General features: G+C 57.4%; 2 protein-coding genes across 2 annotated transcripts; both read left to right on the top strand.

The window, feature by feature from the left end:
• Positions 1-4,096: 4,096 nt before the first annotated feature.
• Positions 4,097-10,290, top strand: LOC311629938 (bile salt-activated lipase-like). The gene is made up of 11 exons (XM_084898531.1): positions 4,097-4,195; positions 4,924-5,083; positions 5,175-5,297; positions 5,473-5,670; positions 6,180-6,310; positions 6,667-6,774; positions 6,896-7,013; positions 7,531-7,717; positions 7,883-8,086; positions 9,458-9,655; positions 9,905-10,290. Exons 1-11 carry the CDS (start codon positions 4,130-4,132, stop codon positions 10,131-10,133), a joined length of 1,722 nt encoding a protein of 573 aa, XP_084754657.1. The 5' UTR covers positions 4,097-4,129; the 3' UTR covers positions 10,134-10,290.
• A 5,928-nt stretch (positions 10,291-16,218) lies between these two features.
• On the top strand, positions 16,219-22,087 carry LOC311630257 (bile salt-activated lipase-like; the record flags this gene model as incomplete). The annotated part of the gene is made up of 11 exons (XM_084899126.1): positions 16,219-16,284; positions 17,034-17,193; positions 17,285-17,407; positions 17,591-17,788; positions 18,295-18,425; positions 18,670-18,777; positions 18,901-19,018; positions 19,564-19,750; positions 19,916-20,119; positions 21,412-21,609; positions 21,859-22,087. 11 exons carry the CDS (start codon positions 16,219-16,221, stop codon positions 22,085-22,087), a joined length of 1,722 nt encoding a protein of 573 aa, XP_084755252.1.
• Between the last annotated feature and the right edge of the window lie 372 nt (positions 22,088-22,459).

Below are 22,459 nucleotides of genomic sequence, written 5' to 3'. Positions count from 1 at the left end.
CCCTGTCTAGCTGAGTCCAGGACAGTGAGTCTAAACTGGTGACTGCCCGAGATGGGACCTCAGACCTCACAGCCCTGGTTCCTCTCAGCCAGAAGGGAGCCAGAGGGCAGGAATCAGCACGTTTATCCTACAAACCCACACTCACCTGGGACTCCTCGGACCACATGCCCCCAGAGGAAGGTCCTGCGAGAAACGAACCCTGTGAAGATCTGCAGCTCCTGGGTCCCAGGGCCCAGCTGTGGCCTTAAAGAAGCTGCATCACAAATCTTTCCCTGTGGATGGCTCAGCCCGGCCCGGGGTGAACCTGAGGGAGGGGCATTGAAGGATAAAGAAGACAGATAAAAAAATAAAGCTGGGGCTAGGTGGGACACTGCTCTCTGATGGAGAGACAGTGCCACAGCCTGCAAGCTAAGTCTCCATTTTATCAGCAGATTCCACCAAACAAAGTGCTGAAGGTATTTACAATGGTCTCTGGGATTTCAAATCTACTCAATTACATGCACCTGAACTCTATCAAGCTCTGTTTTTGCAGCCTACCTCATTTAGCCATGGGGGACTACAGTTTGGACCATAAGGTCAGGCTTACAACCATAACCTTTATCTATAATTGTGTTGGAAGGGCTTTGCCCTCCAGGCTGGGACTTGCACGTGGCTTTGCCATGAGAGGACCTGCCCTCTCATTAGTCCGAGGCTTGAACCTATCCAAACACCATAGCCGCTCTCCACACTTCCCCAGACACAACGCTGCCAGAGAGGCCTTCCCAGGACAGGGTTCCCTGAGGGTTCCAATCGGTAAAGGAAGGGGCAGACCCTGGAGGACAGGATGGGAAGTCCCCCCACAGTGTCCACTGACCAGTACACCCGCCTGGCCTTCCCTGTGGCAGGCTCTGATCTGTCCACAATCTCCCCACTTAGTGCTGGTGGGTTCCCATCTGAACTTGAAATCCAGGAATTCCTCCTCCTAGGCAGCAGAAACCACACGCCCAGCCACACTCCCCTCTTCCTCCAAAGACAGGCAGACCCGTCCAGGTCAGGAGTTGGTCCTTGGATGATTATTTTTTAAAAACATGGGTAAACCTAGCCAGTTTGGCTCAGCAGATGGAGCATTGGCCTAAGGACTGAAGGGTCCTGGGGCGATTCTAATCAAGGGCATATGCCTGGGCTGTGGGCTCGGTCCCTGTTATGGGGCTTGCAGGAGGCAGCCGATCAAAGATTCTCTCTCATCATTGATGTTTCTATTTCTTACTCCCTCTCCCTTCTTCTCTGAAATCAATAAAAATATAATATAAAAAAACCATTGGGGTAAAATACACATAACAGGAAATACTCTAGTTTAACAATTTATAATTCAGTGATATTAATTGCAATCATCAATTGCATTTAATTGTGTAACCATCACCCCTATATAGTTCCAAAATTTTGCATCGCTCCAAAGAGAAACATTGTTCCCATTCTGCATTAATTACTGTCCCCACAATCCTGTTAATATATTCTACTTTCTGTTTCAATCTATTTTTCCATTCTATATTTCCTGTCTCTTTTTTTAAATTGTTTTTGTTTTTAGAGATGGAAGGAGAGAGAGAAATATGGATCTGATAGATACCCTAGAGGCCCTGTGCAGGAAATACGTACAGTAATGGGTCCTGAGCCTGGCCAGTGACTAGGACCAATTGGGACCTTGCCCCCACCCCCCTGCCATATCCTCACCCTTTGCTGGCTGCCAAGCCTGGACTTCATTCTGTACTGCTACCCGGTGGTCAGTGCACACCACAGGGAGCCATTGAGCTCCTAGTTGGTCAAACTCCAGTGGGAACAATTTCCACGTTAGCCTTTTATTGTAGCGGATGGACCGGCTCCCTCCTGCACGCCCCCTACTGGGTATTAAGGCCTGCGTGTGCACTGACTGGGAATGCAAAGGGCGACCTGTTGGTGCATGGGAAGACGCTCAACCCAGTGAACCACACTGGCCGGACTATTTGGTTTATTTTACTTTGAAAATGTATATATTTTTTATTTCAGAGAGGAAGGGAGCAGGAGAGAGAGCCAGAAACATCCATGATGAGAGAGAACCACTGATTGGCTGCCTTCTACACACACTCTACTGAGAATCAGGCCCACAACCTGGGCAAGGGCCCCTGACTGGAATCGAACCTGGGACCCTTCTGTCCACAGATGGAACCACTGAGCCAAACTGGCTAGGGCCTATTTTATTTATTTTTAAATTTGACTTCATTGTTGATGTCTGCCATTTCCCCACTTTCCCCCTCTTCAGCCAGCTCCCACCCAACCCCGCCCCAGGCCTTCCCCTGTCTATTGCCTGTGTAGAGGGGCCCTGCATCAATGCATAGAAATTCTGGATTCATCTCTTCCCGCCCTCCCTCCACCTTCACTCCCAGATCTGTCCTGCTGTTCCATGTGTCCATGCCTATGGATCTGTTTATTCGTCAGTTTATTTGGTTCTTTAGATTCCACGTGAGTGAGATCATGTGATACTTGTGTTTCTCCCACTGGCTGTTTCACTCAGCATGGTACTCTCCAGGTCCTGCCGGCTGTCTCAACGGCTCAGAGTTCCTTCATTTTTACAACTGCATAGTATCCCACGGTGTAAATGTACCACAGCTTTTATCCACTCGTCCACTGATGGGCACTGGGCTGTTGGCAAACGCACCCCTCAAGCCCTTTGCTCCCCAATCCTCAGCCTCCCAGCTCATTGTCCTGCTGCCCATTGTCCTGCCACCTCCCCACTCCATCCCCGGAGAGCTGGGCTCTGGATCAGCGGGCAGCCAGCGTGGCCGGTGTCTGTGGGTCCATGTGGGGCTGGGGCAGCCCCAGGCATGACGTCAGCCGGGCTGTGGCCTACGTATAAGCACCGGCTCCTGTTAGCGAAGGGTCCCTTTCCAGAAAGGGCTCTGCCTTTCCCAGGCCCTGAACATACCCCAGCCCTGGAGAAGGCAGCGCTGCCAACGCCAAAAAGGCAGGAACCCTGGGCTTTGTCCCTGGAGCTGCCTCTGGTTCCCGAGGGAGACACGCTCCCCGAGCCACAAGCACCCTTCTGCTCTCACCCTGCTCAGCTCTCTCTCCCTCTGTCACTCCCTCTGTCTCTCCCTCTGCCTCTCTACATCTCCATTATCTCTGTCTCTCCCTCTGTCCCCCTCTCTGTCTATCTCTCCTATGTCTCTCCCTCTGTCCCCCTCTCTCTCTGTCTCTCCCTCTGTCTGTCCCCTTTCTGTCTCTCTGCTGTGCCCAGGTCGCGGTGCATTTCTGAAGCCAGGTGCTTCCTCTTCCTCAGGGAAGCCCCTTCCCTCCCCACCTGAGCCCACCTGAGCCCCCAGTCCTGCCTCCCAGGGCTGCTGGTGCTGAGTGGGAGGTGTGTCCTCCCTGAGGGGAGGTTGCCCGCCCTATGCTGCTTGGGGTCCCCACTCCCAGCTCGGACTGTTCCCCAGTGGGCCCTCGGACCCAGGCTCACCACGTGGCTGCCCAGGAGCACACAGCCCTCTCTGTCCCGGAAGCCACACGCCCATGGCCTATGACCTCCCTTTGCTGAGGTCCGGAGCTCAGCTGGGGGCCAGGCAGGGCCTGGAGGGAAGCAGGCCCACTTCTCTGGGGGAGCCCAGGCCCTTGTAAAGGAGCCCCCACGCGGGGCCCTGTGCACCCAGCTGGGTCCCTGTCGCCCTGGCCTGGCCACCTGACTATTCCCGGTGACCGGCCCAGGTGTCCTGTGGGCACCAGGTACCCGATCAGGACGTCCTGTGCAAAGCGAACCATCCCAGCATCCATGAGAATGTGTGTGCGTGTGAGTTTATTTGTGTACATGCATCTCCATGACCTTGGCCCAGCCTTAGCCCGCCTAGAAAAGGCAGCTATTGTGTGTGTGTGTGTGTGTGTGTGTGTGTGTGTGTGTGTGTGTGTGTCTGCCCACACCTGCATAACCTTGGCCCTGAGCCTGGCTGGGATCGGTATCTATCCTGGCCCCGGGTATACTGTCTGATAGAAGGGGCCCAAGGAGGAGGAGGAAGGAAAACAGCCACAGGCAGCTGCCAACCCCGGCTCCCGGATGTCTCCCGGATGGCTCCGCCACATAAATATCCACACACAGAGGCAGGGTCGCACCGAAGCACGCACACGCACCATGGGGCGCCCGGAGCTGGCTGTCTTAGGCCTGGCCTGCTGCTTGGCAGGAGTGAGGGCAGCAAAGGTAAGTGAGAGCCCAGCGAATACGGCAGGGGACTACCTGGGAAGGCACCGTGGAGGGAGCAGGCAGGTGGGGCGCTGGTACAGAGAACCCCCAAGCCCACCCCAGCCCAGCTTCCCTGGCCCTTCCTCTGCCTCCTGCCTTCCCGCGCACACGATGGCCCCGCAGCTGACAGCTAGGAAGCCATGACCTCCAATGTCAGAGACCATTAGGAAGGGCTGGGCCAGGAGCTCTCCAAGGCACACAAGCAAGGCGCCCTGTCCTCCAGCCCCAGGTCCCTGTGACCTAAAGGCTGATCTGGGCATCTGCCTGGGCCTCCAGGGCCCTGGCTCTCCCTCTGCCCGGGAATGGCCCTGGCCTGGCTCAGAAGGCGCTGGGCCCTGAGCAGCCCCCAGTTTGCCAAGCACAGCCCCAGCGTCAGACCAGGAGTGTGGACCTCCTTCTAGTTCAATCCGAAGCCCAGAGCAGGGCCTCTGAGAGGGGGTGACACCTCCTGCTTGCCAGTGGCCGGGCCCCTCCAGGGGGAGTGGGGAGCCTGGGGCACCTACAGGACCCATTCCCTCAGGCCCTGCCAGGGGTGAGGGGCGGGGCTTCCACAGGAACCCACAGCTGCAGGCAGGCCTGACTAGGGGCCCCACCTGGAGGCTGTCTGAACCCCTAGAGCCTGCTGGGGTAACACCTCCCACCCCCGCTCCCCTCTTGCCTGTGCCCTGAGCCCGCCCTCTCCGCAGCTGGGCGTGGTGCACACAGAAGGGGGCTTTGTGGAGGGCGTCAACAAGAAGCTCGGCCTCTTTGGCATCGGCGGCCGCTCTGTGGACATCTTCAAGGGCATCCCTTTTGCCGCCCCGCCCAAGGCCCTGGAGAACCCCCAGCGGCACCCCGGCTGGCAAGGTGGGAGTAGAGGGTGGGTGCTGGGCTGCCTCTGAGACTGGGATCCTGGTGCGGCCACCATCCTCATGCCAGTCCCTCTGATCACCCACAGGGACCCTGAAGGCCAAGGACTTCAAGCCGCGATGCCTACAAGTCACTCTCACCCAGCTGAACACCAGGGGCTCCGAGGACTGCCTCTACCTCAACATCTGGGTCCCCCAGGACCAGAAGGAAGGTGCATCCCCACCCCATGCCCTCCCAGTTCCTGATCCTGCAGAAAGCACCCAGACAGCCAGAGGCCCAGTCCTTCCCCTTGGGTGTGCGATCTCCAGAGATGAAATCTCTGAAACAAGCACCCAGAGGAGATGGGGGTGGTTAACTGGTATCACCAGGCCTGTCTCCTGCCTCAGTTTCACAGAACCTGCCTGTCATGATCTGGATCTATGGAGGAGCCTTCATCTTTGGATCTGGCCAAGGGCTTAACTTCTTCAGTGACTACCTGTACGACGGGGAGGAGATCGCCACGCGGGGCAATGTCATCGTGGTCACCTTCAACTACCGCCTTGGGCCGCTGGGCTTCCTCAGCACTGGGGACGCCCACCTGCCAGGTGTGCCGGGGCCTGGGCTGGGGTTGAGGGAGCTGGTGGGGGCTCTTCAGCATCGCTTTCTCCCAACAACTCCTGAGAGTCTCCCAGAAAGACCCAGAATTCTCCTGGCAGCACAGGAAGCTGGGGGTGAACAGTGAGATACAGGATCCCATCGGCAGGTGTAGCGAGAGAACAGGCTGCCCGCCAGGGACCCAGGGAGGGACCCAGGGAGACCAGGGAGTGGGGACAGGGACCCAGGGAGAGACAGAAGATGACACAGTGAGGAGGTGACTCAGCAGACTCAGAACCGTAGGACAGACAGACATACAGCAGAGGGACGGTGTTAGGGAGAGAGATGAGCAGCCTGGCCCTCCTGCTCCTGGTGCCCTGCCTGAGCCCACGTCCCCTCCATCACCACATTCCTCAGCCTCTTGGGACCCGCCATGCTCCATCCTGGACTTGACAGGGGTCTCCACATGGAGGAAGCTCTCCCCCACCCCAGTTCCTCATGGGCTCCCCACTGGCCCCAGGTAACTACGGCCTCTGGGACCAGCACATGGCCATCGCGTGGGTGAAGAGGAACATTGCGGCCTTCGGGGGGGACCCTGACAACATCAGCATCTTTGGGGAATCAGCCGGAGGTGCCAGCGTCTCTCTGCAGGTCTTGGGACCCTGGAAGGCGGGCCTTCTTCCCAGGGTGATAGTGGCAATCAAGAGGGTGCTGACAGGAGCTGAGAGAGCTGATGGGAACTGGGGGAGCTGATGGAGCTGATGGGAGCTGATGGGAGCTGGGGAAACTGATGGGAGCTGGGGGAGCTGGGGGAGCTGAGAGAGCTGATGGGAACTGGGGGAGCTGATAGGAACTGGGGGAGCAGATGGGAGCTGGGGGAGCTGATGGGAGCTGGGGGAGCTGATGGGCTGTGGGGACAGCATGAAGCTGACAGTCTAATTGTTCTTGGTGGACCCAGGTGCGCAGGAGAGGGGATGCCATGGTGACAGGACCTCTTTGTGTTGCAGACCCTCTCTCCCTACAACAAGGGCCTCATCCGGCGAGCCATCAGCCAGAGCGGCGTGGCGCTGTCCCCCTGGGCCATCCAGAAGGACCCTCTCTCCTGGGCTAAGCATGTAAAGGGGAGCTGTGGAGGGGGTGATGGAAGGGTCATGTCTTTCCCAGGTCCTGTCCCGGTCCTCGTGGACATTGGCCCTGCCCTGGCCTCACCAAAACTGTCTCCCCCAAAACTCCCAGATCGCCAAGAAGGTGGGCTGCCCCCTGGACGATACCGCCAGAATGGCCAAGTGTCTGAAGGCCACCAACCCCCGGGCGCTGACGCTGGCCTATAAGATACCCCTGGTGGGCAAGGAGTGTGAGTGGGACTCCGCATAGGGGGCTGGCCACTCACCAAAGAAGTGAGGATTGAGGGGCTGCCGTCTGGCCCGTCACCCGCTCATGGCGTCCCTGGGAGCCCACTGCCGCCAGGGCCCTAAATGCCTCCGTGGCCTCGACTGGCTGTGCCTCAGACGCCATCCCTCCCTCTGATCCTCCCTGGGTCCTGACCCCTTTGGGAAGCTGGTGCACCTTGTCCCCAACAATGGGCAGAAACAGTCATTTGCACCCACTTTCAGGGACCTCAGGCCCAGTGCTGTCAGTGGGCCAGAGTGGCCCAGGGAGCCTGTGGCACTGGGGAGAGGTGGCATTGGGTGGACGGGGCCAGGGAAGCTGCTCCACATGCGCAGAGCAGCCCAGGTCATAGAATATACAGGCCCATGTCAGTGGGACAGGCTGGGGACCCAGGTCTGGTACAGAGGAGGCAGGGGCTGCCCCTGGAACTGGGGCCTGGAAACGGGCTCTGGAAGGTGTGAGGACTCCTGCTCTCCACTCAGACCCTGGCCTGCTCTACGTGGGCCTCCAGCCGGTCATTGATGGAGACTTCATCCCCGACGACCCCATCAACCTTTTTGCCAACGCGGCCGACATCGACTACATCGCTGGCACCAACGACATGGACGGCCACGTTTTTGCCAGCATTGACCTGCCGGCCATCAATGTGGTCATACTGACCGTCACCGGGTGAGTAACCCGGGCCAGGGCAGTCCTGGAAGGCCTCTTGGGGAGGCATCAGCTGAGGGAGGAGGCCAGGAGGAGTAGCGGGCCATGTGCAGACCCCTAGCAGAGGGGGTGAGGATGCCTCCTGCTGGCCTGGGTACAGGGTCCAGTGCTGCCTTGTCCCTACAGGGAGGACTTCTACAAGCTGGTCAGAGGGCTCACCATGGCCAAGGGGCCTAGAGGTGCCAATGCCACCTTTGACTTCTACACGGCGTCCTGGGCCCAGGACTCCTCCCAGGAGGCCAAGAAGAAGACTGTGGTGGACTTAGAGACCGACATTATTTTTCTGATGCCCACGAAGATGGCTGTGGCCCAGCACAGAGCCAACGCCAAGTGAGGGCCTGGGCAGGGGAGGCCCACCTGTGTCACCCACCCACCTGCCCAAGGAGGCCTCCCAACAGTGGCACAGGGCGTTAGGGAGGCTGGGAAAGCCAGAATGGGGTCTCAGTGGTGCCTGCACCATTAGCCTGGCCCATGCCTGAGGAGACTTGAAAAGGTCCCATCTCATCTCCCAGCTCAGGGGCCTTTACATAGCCCTCTTCATGTTACTGGGAAACCCCCTGTTGGGCTAGGGCTGCCTGTCCCCATGTCCAATAAGGAAAGCGGGGTGGAATCATATGAGGCATTTATTGAGGTCAGCCAACCAAGAAGACGGGGTGTTTACAAACATTCAAATCCTGTCTTCCAGCAGGTGCAGGGACAGGACTATAAAGCGGAGGGGACTGGGGTGCTACAAGCAGCCCTAAAGGTCCGCAGACTTCAGCTACTGTAGTCATCACATGAGATGATGTGGATGAGATTATGTGGGAGAGATGGTGTGGGTGAGATGATGTGGGTGAGATGATGTGGGTGAGATGATGTGGAGGAGATGATGTTGGGGAGATGATGTGGCGGAGATGATGTGGGTGAGATGATGTGGGGGAGATGATGTGGGGGAGATGATGTTTTGACTCCTGGTGGGTCTGTCTGTCCCTGCTTGTCAGTTCTGATTGCTGGATTCACAGCCAAGTCACCTCTTTCCTTGCTCGCACAGGCCTTCAAAGGAAACTTAAGTACTTAACCCCTATTCACCTCAGTATACATGTTATAAGACTGAAACTGATAGGGTTACTTTCCAGGTTAATTCAGGTGCTCTGTCCACCAGGTTGTAAGGCCCCAGTCACTCAGCCCACAGGCCTCCCCTACAGTGTCTGCAGCCTCCCAGTAGCCCCCAGGCTCTTGGGGACAGAACATGGGATGATGCTCTCAGTTATGGGTAGGAATTGGCCAACACTCAAAACAACTCTGGTTTGCGACCGCCTGGTCAACCTCCAGGGAAAACAAAAAGGAAGGTAAGGATGCTTCCTCGGAAAGTAGAGGACACGATGCCTAGGAAGTGCAGGCAGAAAGCTGGTCCCAACTATAGGAAGTCGAGCTCTTCCTGGGGCGGGAAAGGTGTGTTCCCGAGGAAGACACCCATTCATGTGCAGAGAGGAGGGAAGACGCCTCCATAGGCTTTGTGGAGGGAAGAGTGAATGCACCTGAAATCCCAGAACCACAACCCCAAGGCTTTCCTTTCCGGGTGCAGGGTCCCTCCTGAGTCTGAGTCAGGGGATTTCCCAGCCCTGCCCTGCTCTCCCCATGGCCTCCCTCCAGGGCCAAGCTTTGTGAGGGCAGCCCAGCTGAGCTCCCTGAAAACATGAGCCATGTCCCTCCCCTCCTCAGGAGTGCCCGGACCTACACCTACCTGTTCTCCCACCCCACTCGCAATCCATTCTACCCCAGCTGGGTTGGCGCCGACCACGCTGATGACATCCAGTATGTGTTTGGGAAGCCCTTCACCAACCCCTTCATTTACTGGCCCCAAGACAGGACTGTCTCCCGAACCATGATCGCCTACTGGACCAACTTTGCCAGGACTGGGTAAGGCGGGGGGAGGCTGGGCCAGGCCTCCTGCCCTCTGGGCCCCACATGCCTGTCCTCGGTCCTACACTTGACCTCCCTGAGCCTCAGTACCCCCCTCTGTGTGTGAGGATAGAGCTACTGGTTGGGCACAGAACACTTACATGCCCAGCCAGTGCCAAGGACACAGTGAGGTGCCCTGGTGGTTCGGGTCAGCATGGAGGCCTCCCGTGAGCCCTCAGACCCACACAGCCTTCCTCTCCTGTGCAGGGACCCCAACAAGGGCCCCTCGGCTGTGCCCACCCAGTGGGAGCCCTACACCCAGGAAAATGGCAACTACCTGGAGATTAACAAGAAGATGGACGGCCAGTCCCTGAAGCAGCACCTGAGGAGCAACTACCTGCAGTACTGGACCCAGACCTACCAGGCCCTGCCCACCGTGAGCAGAAACAGGACCGGACCCCCGCTGCCTTTCGATGACTCTACGGCCTTTCCTTGAGCTCCCCACTGCTGACTCTGAGGGGGCTCAGATGTGCAGCCATGGGCTTCTAATGTCCTTGCCCAAGAGGCCAAGGGTAGGACCCAGGGAGCCCACCTCCCGCCCCAGCTCTTCCTGAATAAAGCCGCTTCTTTCTCTGGCAACCCGCTTTGCCATCATGACCTCAGCCACCACACAATCTCTGCCCATGTTCGGCTCCGGAATTGGATGCCCCCCCCCCCCATTTAGGAGGAGAAGAGAGGGTCAGAGAAGGGTCAGCCCTGAGTGGGGAGCAGGCCCCGTGGGCAGTTGCCTCTAGACCAGTGAACCCAGCCTCAGCCTCAATTTCGGGGTGCAGAGAGCAGGCTCTGTGTAACGGGGTTTGGGAATGGCCTGGGAGAGACACTGATTTGTCTCCAGCTGGATCTCAGGCAGAGACAGTAACGCATCCCGCTGGGCTCAGAGCAGAGGGTACCTGGGCTGGGCCTGGATGCCCCGGCTCAGCCAGGGTGCTGACCACTGCTCTGGCAGAGTCCGGAGGGGAGCGGGAGGCAGAGGTGACACACAGGGCCATGGCCACCCCAGCAAGGTCTGGGACGGAGCACCGCCTGCACCGAGGCTCCCCCATCCTGACCTCACATGGCCCGGGCGGTGGGCACTGTGGGCACCCTGATGTAGACAGTTACTGTGAGAAATGCTCACCTGTCCCAATTCTAATGACACTCGGAGCCAGAGTTCGGTGAAAGGAGAGCTTGAATGTGCTCTCCAGAGCAGGTGTCTGCCAGGCTGTACAGGCACCCCCAGGGCAGGAAAACCGCCCATTTGTGCGGCCCCTCCTCCGGCTCCTCATTGGCTGAGTACTCTGGGCTCACCTGTTTCCTGGCATGTCCACTAGGTCCTCCCATTGGGTCCTTTAAGAAAATTGGGCTGAGCCTTTTCTTGTTGTCCCCCTCCCCCTGTCTAGCTGAGGCCTGTGCCTCCAGGGTGCCCACAATGATGCTGGCCCACGCCCACGGGTCCTTGGTCTCACATCCTGGTCCCTCCCCCTGCCTTCTCTGTGCCTGGGGAGATTCAGCCACCGCTCCCATCAGAAGCTGACTGTGCTGGCCATTTCCTACAGTGCCAAGGCTCCAAGAAGGCCACGTGTCCAGGCCCTCACAGCACGGACTCAAGCCCAGGTCTGAGACTCCAAAGTTCACTGTGTCAGCTCAGAGCAGGCGTGAGGGCTCAGAGGAGAGAAGGTTCCTAATGGGGGTAGTGGGGCGGGTGTATGGCAGGGACAGCTCCAGGGATCAGCAGACCACCCTGATGCACACGGTCCAGTGTTTCCTGGCCAGGCGGTGGGACAGCGGGCAGTGTTGGTGCTGTTCCTCCCTGCCCGCCCTGCCCCATCCTTCCACCTCCCCCACCAGAGGTTCCCATCGCCCACCTCCCATTGCAGAACCACAGCACAGACTTGGACAACGAGGGCAGCCAGCCAGGGCCTGGGGGCTCTCAGGACTCCAGCTTGTCTACCCTCAGGACAGTGAGTCTAAACTGGTGACTGCGAGACGGGACCTCAGACCTCACAGCCCTGGTTCCTCTGGGCCAGAGGGGAGCCAGGGGGCAGGAATCAGCATGTTTATCCTGCAAACCCACACTACCTGGGACCCCTCAGACCACGTGCCCCCAGAGCAAGGGGGGCGGTCCAAGGCCTGGTCCTGGTTGAAATGAAGCCTGAGAGGAGCTGCAGCTCCCGGTTGCCAGGGTTCAGTTGTGGCCTTAAGTAAGCTGCATCAGAAATCCTTCCCTGTGGCTGGCTCAGAACCTGAGTGGAGGGGGGCGTAGTGAAGGATGAAAGACTACAATAAGAGAATAAAGCTGGGGCTAGGTGGGACGCTGCTCTCTGATGGAGAGACAGTGCCACAGGCTTGCAAGCCAAGTCTTTATTTAAATATATATATATATATATATATATATATATATATATATATATATATTATTGATTTTTTACAGAGAGGAAGAGAGAGGAATAGAGAGTTAGAAACATCGATGAGAGAGAATCATCGACCAGCTGCCTCCTGCACACCTCCCACTGGGGTTGTGCCTGCAATTAATGTACATGCCCTTGACCGGAATCGAACCCAGGACCCCTCAGTCCGCAGGCCTATGCTCCATCCACTGAGCCAAACCGGTTTTGGCCCAAGTCTTTATTTAAACTCAGATTCCACCAGGCAAAGTGCTCAAGATGTTTACATTGTTCTCTCTGATTTCTAATCTTATCAATTACAGGCACCTGAGCTCTATCAAGCTTTTTTTTTATTTTTATTTTTTGTTGCAGCACTGGCTGCACCTCCACAGCCTACATCACTTAGCCATATGGGACCACAGGTTCCGACCATAAGGTCAAGCTCACAACCATAACTGTTGGCTCTACTTATGTTTTGAGGGCTTTGCCCTCCAAACTGGGACTTGCACATGGCTTTGCCACGAGAGGACCTGCCCTCTCATTGGTGCAAGGCTTGAACCAATCCAAACGCTGTAGTCACTCTCCGTACTTCCCCAGACACACACATCTCCAGAGAGGTCTTCCAAGGACAGGGTTCCCTGAGGCTTCCAACCAGGAAAGGAAGGCCCAGAGCCTGGAGGACATGATGCAAAGTTCCCCCACAGTGGCCACTGGCCAGTACACCCGCCTGGCCTTCCCTGTGGCAGGCTCTGATCTGTCCACAATCCCCCACTTAGTGCTGGTGGGTTTCTGTCTGAACTTGAAATCCAGGAATTCCTCCTCCTGGGCAGCAGAAACCCCTAACCCAGCCACACTCCCGTCTTCCTCCAAAGGCAGGCAGCCCAGTCCTTGGCAGGAGTTGGTCCTTAAAACCGTTTGTAAAATCAGGGTAAAATTTGAATTACATGCCGAAGCTGGTTTGGCTCAGTGGTAGAGTGTCTGTCTGCGGACTGAAAGGTCCCAGGTTCGATTCCGGTCAAGGGCATGTACATTGGTTGCGGACACATCCCCGGTAGGGGGTGTGCAAGAGGCAGCTGGTCGATGTTTCTCTCTCATTGACGTTTCTAGCTCTCTATCCCTCTCCCTTCCTCTCTGTAAAAAATCAATAAAAATAAAAATAAATATTTTTAAAAAAGAATCACATAAAACACGATAGTTTAACGATGCATGAGCTCAATTCAGTGATATTGATTACAGCCACACTGTTGTGCAACCATCACCACACTCTGGTTCCCAATCCTTGCACCCTCCACACAGAAGCTGTGTATGCGCTCCTCAGGATCTCCCCTCCCCCAACTGCTGCTGTGCTATTCAAACTCCTGCCTTAGGCATTTGCCTACTGTAAACATTCTTTCTTTATTATTGATTTTCATTTTAGAGAGGGAGGGAGAGAGTGGAACATGGATCTGATAATTGCACGAATCGGCTGCCTCCTGCACGCCTCTGACGGGGGACAGAGGCTCCATGTGCAGGATTGGGAATGGAAATGTAACCTACTGAGCCACCCGGGCCGGGCTGTTTTCTTTACTTTGAACTTGTATTGTTGAGAGTATTGCAGACTTCTGCCATTTCCCTTCTCTGTCCTTTCCACCCACCTCCCTTCCCAGCCCTGTCTCTCCCCTCTCTATAGCCTATGAATATATACCTGTAAGTTCTGGATTCATCTCTTCCCGCCCTCCCTCCACCCTCACTCCCAGATCTGTCCTGCTGTTCCCTGCGTCCATGCCTATGGATCTGTTTATTCGTCAGTTTATTCCAGAGGTTCCCAAACTTGTTTGTGCCGTAAACCCCTTGCCATGTTTTTCGGTTTTGGGTAGACCCCCTACTTACCTGATATTGATTTTTTTGTAAATTTCTAACTGTAGTGAAGTTTAGTGTTAAAATTTAATAAAAAATAATGTACCTACTTTTCTCTGGCATTCTCAAACAAAATAACACTGATTCACTATAATTTGTATGATAAACTACCAGTTTATATTTTTTTAAATATTTTCTCAGCACTTTCCTATTCAAGATTCAGGAAACGAATGAACGTATTTTTCTCACATTCATATTTATAGAGTGACAAATTGAACAAGTCGGTGCAAGTTCGCGAAGCTTTGAGACAAAAATTGGCAAGAATGTTTACTGTGCGTATGCTTGTAACAAGATGATACTGGTATATCATTATGTGCAGGTTTTTATCCTACAACTTACACAATTTTATAAACATATATAATAAATTTTTTACTTCATAGGTACTTTTATAAATAATTTATGTTTTTATATTATAAGATAATATGATGTAAGTAAATAGGTACAATACTATCAGTGTATGTTGAGATCCACTAACATGGACCCACATTTTCATTTCATGGACCCCCAAAATTTTTTTTTCGCTGACGTAGATCCCTTGCAGGTTGTCATAGACCCCTGGGGGTTGATATCGACCACTTTGGGAATCACTGGTTTATTCGGTTCATTAGATTCCAAGTGACTGAGATCATGTGATATTTGTCTTTCTCCCACTGGCTTATTTGGCTATGCATGGTACTCTCCAGGTCCCTCCGGCTGTCTCAACGGGGAAGAGTTCCTTGTTTTCTTCTGCTATTGAGTGATCCATGTGCAAATGTACCACAGCTTTTAACCACTTATCCACTGACGGGCACTTGGGCTTTAATAAACGCACCCCTCAAGCCCTTTGCTCCCCAATCCTCAGCCTCTGAGCCCCGCATGCCCGGCTCCTGCTGCCCTCTGTCCTGCCGCCTCCCCACTGCATCTCCAGAAAGCTGGGCTCTGGATCAGCAGGCAGCCAGCATGGCCGGTGTCTGTGGGTCCATGTGGGGCTGGGGCAGCCCCAGGCGTGACTACAGCCGGGCTGTGGCCTGCGTACAAGCACCGGCTCCTGATAGCGAAGGGTCCCTTTCCAGAAAGGGCTCTGGCTTCCCCGGGTCCTGAACGCACCCCAGGCCTGGAGAAGGTTCCCGCCACAAAGGCAGGACCCCTGGGCATTGTGCCTGGAGCTGCCTCTGGTTCCCGAGGGAGACACGCTCCCCGAGCCACACACCCTTCTGCTCTCACTCACTCTGCTCAGCTCTCTCTCCCTCTGTCTCTCCCTCTGTCTGTCCCCTCTCTGTCTCCCTGCTGTGCCCAGGTCGAGGTGCATTTCTGAAGCCAGGTGCTTCCTCTTCCTCAGGGAAGCCACCAGGCTGGACGGGAGTGCCCCCCCACCCCCACCTGTGCCCACCTGAATCCCCAGTTCTGCCTCCCAGGCTGCTGGTGCTGAGTGGGAGGTGTGTCCTCCCTGAGGGGAGGTTGCCCGCCCTGTGCTGCTCTGGCTCCCCACTCCCAGCTCAGACTGTTCCCCAGTGGGCCCTCGGACCCAGGCTCACCACGTGGCTGCGCAAGAGCACACAGCCCTCTCTGTCCCGGAAGCCACACGCCCATGGCCTATGACCTCCCTTTGCTGAGGTCCGGAGCTCAGCTGGGGGCCAGGCAGGGCCAGGAGGGAAACAGGCCCACTTCTCTGGGGGAGCCCAGGCCCTTGTAAAGGAGCCCCCATGCGGGGCCCTGTGCACCCAGCTGGGTCCCTGTAGCCCTGGCCTGGCCACCTGACTTCCCGGTGACTGGCCCAGGTGCCCTGTGGGCACCAGGCACCTGATCAGCAGGTCCTAAGCAAGGCGAACCATCCCTACATCCATGAACATGTGCCGGCATGTGTGATTATGTGTGTACACGCATCTCTCTGACCTTAGCCCAGCCTTAGACCTCCTGGAAAAGGCAGCTATTATGTGTGTGTGTGTGTGTGTGTGTGTGTGTGTGTGTGTGTGTGTGTGTCTGGCCACACCTGCATATCCTTGGCCCAGAGCTTGCGATAAATGGCAGCTATGCATGCATGTCTGTGTGTCTGAGTTTCTGTGTGCCCACACCTGCATAACCTTGGCCCTGAGCCTGTCTGGGATCGGTATCTATCCTGGCCCCGGGTATACTGCCTGATATAGAAGGGGCCCAAGGAGGAGGAGGAAGAAAAACAGCCACAGGCAGCTGCCAGACCCGGCTCCCGGATGTCTCCCGGATGGCTCCCGCCACATAAATATCCACACACAGAAGCAGGGTCACACCGAAGCACGCACACGCACCATGGGGCGCCCGGAGCTGGCTGTCTTAGGCCTGGCCTGCTGCTTGGCAGGAGTGAGTGCAGCAAAGGTAACTGAGAGCCCAGCGAATACGGCAGGGGTCCATCGACTACCCTAACCCGGCCTGGGACCTGGGATGGCACCAAGGAGGGGGCAGGCAGGTGGGGCGCTGGTACAGAGAACCCCCAAGCCCACCCCAGCCCAGCTTCCCTGGCCCTTCCTCTGCCTCCTGCCTTCCCGCTCACACGATGGCCCCGCAGCTGACAGCCAGGAAGCCATGACCTCCAATGTCAGAAACCATGAGGAAGGGCTGGGCCAGGAGCTATCCAAGGCACACAAGCAAGGCGCCCTGTCCTCCAGCCCCAGGTCCCTGTGCCCTCAGGGCTGATCTGGGCATCTGCCTGGGCCTCCAGGGCCCTGGCTCTCCCTCTGCCCGGGGATGGCCCTGGCCCGGCTCAGAAGGCGCTGGGCCCTGAGCAGCCGCCAGTTTGCCCATCACAGCCCCAGCGTCGGACCAGGAGTGTGGACCTCGGTCTATTTCAACCCAGAGCCCCAAGCCCGGCCCCCCAGAGGGGGTGACACCTCCTGCTTGCCAGTGGCCAGGCCCCTCCAGGGGGAGTGGGGAGCCTGGGGCACCTACAGGACCCATTCCCTCAGGCCCTGCCAGGGGTGAGGGGCGGGGCTTCCACAGGAACCCACAGCTGCAGGCAGGCCTGACTAGGGGCCCCACCTGGAGGCTGTCTGAACCCCTAGAGCCTGCTGGGGTATCCCCCCCCCCGCTCTCCCCCTGCCTGTGCCCTGAGCCTGCCCTCTCCCCAGCTGGGCGTGGTGCACACAGAAGGGGGCTTTGTGGAGGGCGTCAACAAGAAGCTCGGCCTCTTTGGCATTGGCGGCCGCTCTGTGGACATCTTCAAGGGCATCCCCTTCGCTGCCCCGCCCAAGGCCCTGGAGAACCCCCAGCGGCACCCCGGCTGGCAAGGTGGGAGTGGGCGGTGGGTGCTGGGCTGCCTCTGTGACTTGGGTCCTTGTGGGGTCACCATCCTCATGCCAGCCCCTCTGGTCACCCACAGGGACCCTGAAGGCCAAGGACTTCAAGCCGCGATGCCTACAAGTCACTCTCACCCAGCTGAACACCAGGGGCTCTGAGGACTGCCTCTACCTCAACATCTGGGTCCCCCAGGGCCAGAAGGAAGGTGCATTCCCACCCCATGTCCTCCAGGTCCTTGAATCTTCAGAAAGTGCCCAGGCAATCCAGAGGTCCAGCCCTTCCTCTTGGGTGTGTGGAGCCTCAAGAACTGAAATCCCTGAAACAAGGACCCAGGGGGATTGAGGAGGGTGCGGTTAGCTGGCATCACTAGGCCTGTCTCCTGCCTCAGTTTCACAGAACCTGCCTGTCATGATGTGGTTCTTCGGAGGAGCCTTCTTCTTTGGGTCCGGCCAAGGGATAAACTTCTTCAGTGACTACCAGTATGAAGGGGAGGAGATCGCCACACGGGGCAATGTCATTGTGGTCACCTTCAACTACCGCATCGGGCCGCTGGGCTTCCTCAGCACTGGGGACGCCCACCTGCCAGGTTTGCCGGGGCCTGAGGCCAGGGTGAGGGAGCTGGTGGGTGCCCTTCACCACTGCTTTCTCCCACCAACTCCTGACATTCTCCCAGAAAGACCCAGAATTCTCCTGGCAGCACAGGAAGCTGGGGGTGGACAGTGAGATACAGGAGCCCATCGGCAGGTGTAGCGAGATAAGAGGCTGCCCGCCAGCCAGGCAGGGAACCAGGGAGAACAGAGAGACCAGGGAGTGCAGACAGGGACCCAGGGAGAGACAGAAGATGACACACTGAGGAGGTGAATTGAGGGACTCAGAGCCGTAGGACAGACGGACAGCAGAATGACGGTGTCAGGGAGAGAGATGAGCAGCCTGGCCCTCCTGCTCCTGGTGCCCTGAGCCACTCACCCCCTCCAGCACCGCATTCCACAGCCTCCTGGGACCCGCAGTACACCATCCTGGGCTTGACAGAGCTCCCCACATGGAGGAAGCTCTCCCCCACCCCAGTCCCTCATGGGCCCCCACCCACCCCAGGTAACTACGGCCTCCGGGACCAGCACATGGCCATCGCATGGGTGAAGAGGAACATTGCGGCCTTTGGGGGGGACCCCGACAACATCACCATCTTTGGGCAATCAGCCGGAGGTGCCAGCGTTTCTCTGCAGGTCTGAGCACATGGGAGGGTGGGCCTTCTTCCCAGGGTGATAGTGGGGATCAGGAGGGGGCTGACAGGAGCTGAGAGAGCTGACGGGAGCTGAGAGAGCTGATGGGAGCTGGGGGAGCTGATGGGGGCTGTGGGAGCTGATGGGCTGTGGGAACAGCATGAAGCTGACAGTCTAGCTGTCCTTGCTAGAACCCGGGTGGACAGGAGAGGGGAGGCCATGCTGACAGGACCTCTGTGTGTCGCAGACCCTCTCTCCCTACAACAAGGGCCTCATCCGGCGAGCCATCAGCGAGAGCGGCGTGGCGCTGTCCCCCTGGGCCATGCAGAAGGACCCTCTGTCCTGGGCTAAGAGGGTAAAGGAGAGCTGTGGAGGGGGTGGAATGGGAGGGTCATGTCCTTTCCACGTTCTGTCCCTGTCCCCGTGGACTTTGGCCACGCACTGGCCTCGCCAAAACTGTCTCTCCCAAAACTCCCAGGTTGCCAAGAAGGTGGGCTGCCCCCTGGACGATACCGCCAGGATGGCCAAGTGTCTGAAGGCCACCAACCCCCGGGCACTGACGCTGGCCTATAAGTTGCCCTTGTTGGGCCTGAAGTGTGAGTGGGGTTCCCAATGGGGGGATGGCCATGCTCCCAAAGAAGTGAGGATTGAAGGGCTGCTTCCTGGCCCGTCACTAGCTCATGGCGTCCTTGGGAGCCTGCTGCCGCCAGAGCCCTAATTGCCTCCGAGGCCTCGACTGGCTGTGTCTCCGGCGCCATCCCTCCCTGTGATCCTCCCTGGGTCCTGACCCCTTTGGGAAGCTGGTGCACCTTGTCCCCAACAATGGGCAGAAACAGTCATTTGCACCCACTTTCAGGGACCTCAGGCCCAGTGCTGTCAGCGGGCCGGAGTGGCCCAGGGAGCCTGTGGCAGTGTGCACACAGTCTGGGCTGCCACACTGGGCAGAGGTGGCATCGGACGGACGGGACCAGGAAAGCTGCTCCACATGCGCAGGGCAGCCCAGGACGTAGAATGATCCGGGCCCATGTCAGGGGGACAGGCTGGGGACCCGGGTCTGGATCTGAGGAGGCAGGGCCTGCGCTCAGGCCGAGGTCCTGGCAGGGAGCTCTGGAAGGTGCGAGGACCCCTGCTCTCCTCTCAGACCCCTTAGTGGACTACCTGGGCTTCCTGCCTGTTGTGGACGGAGACTTCATCCCCGACGACCCCATCAACCTTTTTGCCAATGCGGCCGACATCGACTACATCGCTGGCACCAACAACATGGACGGCCACCTTTTTGCCAGCATTGACCTTCCAGCCATCAATGTGGTCATACTGACCGTCACCGGGTGAGTAACCCGGGCCAGGGCAGTCCTAGAAGGCCTCTTGGGGAGGCATCAGCTGAGGGAGGAGGCCAGGAGGAGTAGCGGGCCATGTGCAGGCCCCTAGCAGAGGGGGTGAGGATGCCTCCTGCTGGCCCGGGTACAGGGTCCAGTGCCGGCTTGTCCCTGCAGGGAGGACTTCTACAAGCTCATCAGCCAATTCACCTTCGCCAAGGGGCACAGAGGTGCCAATGCCACCTTTGACTTCTACACGGCGTCCTGGGCCCAGGACTCCTCTCAGGAGGCCAAGAAGAAGACAGTGGTGGACTTTGAGACCGACATCCTCTTCCTGATGCCCACGAAGATGGCCGTGGCCCAGCACAGAGCCAACGCCAAGTGAGGGCCGGGGCAGGGGGGGCCCACCTGTGTCACCCACCCACCTGCCCAAGGAGGCCTCCCAACAGTGGCACAGGGCGTTAGGGAGGCTGGGAAAGCCAGAATGGGGTCCCAGTGATGCCTGCACCATCTGCCTTGCCTAGGCTTGAGGAGACTTGAGAAGGCCCCTCCTCACCTCCCAGCTAAGCAGCCTTTACAGCACTCTCCTCCTGTTACTGGGAAACCCCAGGATGGGCTGGGGCTGCCTGTCCCTGTGTCCAATAAGGAGGGCTAGATGGAATCCTTGAGGCATTTATTGACAAGGCCATCCAACCAAGAAGACAGGGCGCTTACCAGCATTCAAATCGTATCTCAAAGGTGAGGGACAGGACTATAAACGGAGGGGACTAGGGTGCTAAAAGCAGCTGTAGAGTTCCCCAAACTTCAGCTATTGTAGTCATCACATGAGATGATTTGGATAAGATGATGTGGAGGAGATGATGTGGATGAGATGATGTGGGTGAGATGATGTGGGTGAGATGATGTTTTGACTCCTGGTGGGTCTGTCTGTCCCTGCTTGTCAATTTTGCTTGCTGGATTCACAGCTGAGTCACCTCCTTCAGTGCTTGAACAGGCCTTCAAAGGAAATTTAAGAAAACTTAACCCCTATTCACCTCAGTATAGGTGTTATAAAACTGAAACTGATAGGGCTCCTTTTCAGATTAATTCAGGTGCTCTGTCCACCAGGTTGTAAGGCCCCAGTCACTCAGCCCACAGGCCTCCCCTGCAATGTCTGCAGCCCCCCTCCAGCCCCCTGGCTCAGGGGACAGAACATGGGACAATGATCTCTGATGTGGGTTGGAGTTGGCCAACATTCAAAACAACTTTGGCCTGTGGCCGCCTGGTCAACCTCCAGGGAAAACAAAAAGGAAGGTAGGCATGCTTCCTCAGAAGGCAGAGGACACGATGCCTAGGAAGTGCAGGCAGAAAGCTGGTCCCAACTACAGGAAGTCGAGCTCTTCCTTGGGCGGGACAGGTGTGTTCCCGACGAAGACACCCATTCATGTGCAGAGAGGAGGGAAGACGCCTCCATAGGCTTTGTGGAGGGAAGAGTGAATGCACCTGAAATCCCAGAACCACAACCCCAAGGCTTTCCCTTCCCGGCATGGGGTCTCAGGGCCCTCCTAAGTCTAAGTCGGGGTATTTGCTGGCCCTGCCCTGCTCTCCCCATGGCCTCCCTCCAGGGCCCAGCCCTGGGTGGGCAGGCCAGCTGAGCTCCCTGCCAACCTGGGCCTTGTCCCTTCCCTCCTCAGGAGTGCCCGGACCTACACCTACCTGTTCTCCCACCCGATACACATTCCGTTGTTACCCAACTGGGTAGGAGCCGACCATGGCAATGACCTCCCTTTTGTATTTGGGAAGCCCTTCAACATCCCCCTGATTTACCGGCCCCAAGATAGGACTGTCTCCCGAACCATGATCGCCTACTGGACCAACTTTGCCAGGACTGGGTAAGGCGGGGGGAGGCTGGGCCAAGCCTCTTGCCACCTGGGCCCCACATGCCTGTCCTCCATCCTATACTTGACCTCTCTGAGCCTCAGTACCCTCCTCTGTGTGTGAGGATAGAGCTACTGGTTGGGCACAGAACACTTACATGCCCAGCCAGTGCCCAGGACACAGTGAGGTGCCCTGGTGATTCGGGTCAGCATGGAGGCTTCCCATGAGCCCTCAGACCCACACAGCCTTCCTCTCCTGTGCAGGGACCCCAACAAGGGCCCCTCGGCTGTGCCCACCCAGTGGGAGCCCTACACCCAGGAAAATGGCAACTACCTGGAGATTAACAAGAAGATGGACGGCCAGTCCCTGAAGCAGCACCTGAGGAGCAGCTACCTGCAGTACTGGAACCAGACCTACCAGGCCCTGCCCACCGTGAGCAGAAACAGGACCGGACCCCCGCCGCCTTTCGATGACTCTACGGCCTTTCCTTGAGCTCTCCACTGCTGACTCTGAGGGGGCTCAGATGTGCAGCCATGGGCTTCTAATGTCCTTGCCCAAGAGGCCAAGGGTAGGACCCAGGGAGCCCACCTCCCGCCCCAGTTCTTTCCGAATAAAGCCGCTTCTTTCTGGCAACCTGTTTTGCCCTCATGACCTCAGCCACCACACAATCTCTGCCCATGTCCGGCTCCGGAAGTGGGGTCCCCCTCATAAGAGGAGGAGAGAGGGTCGGAGAAGAGAAAGCCCTGAGTGGGGAGCAAGCCACGTGGGCAGTTGCCTGTGGATCAGTGGGCCCAGCCTCGGCCTCGATTTCGGGGTGCAGGGAGTGGGCTCTGTGTAACGGGGTCTGGGAATGGCCTGGGAAAA

Source organism: Pipistrellus hanaki, assembly GCF_964339955.1.
Source record: "Pipistrellus hanaki genome assembly, chromosome: 11".
Taxonomy (NCBI): Eukaryota; Metazoa; Chordata; class Mammalia; order Chiroptera; family Vespertilionidae; genus Pipistrellus; species Pipistrellus hanaki.
Note: the sequence above shows the minus strand (reverse complement) of the source record. Positions and strands in the feature narration are given on the sequence as shown.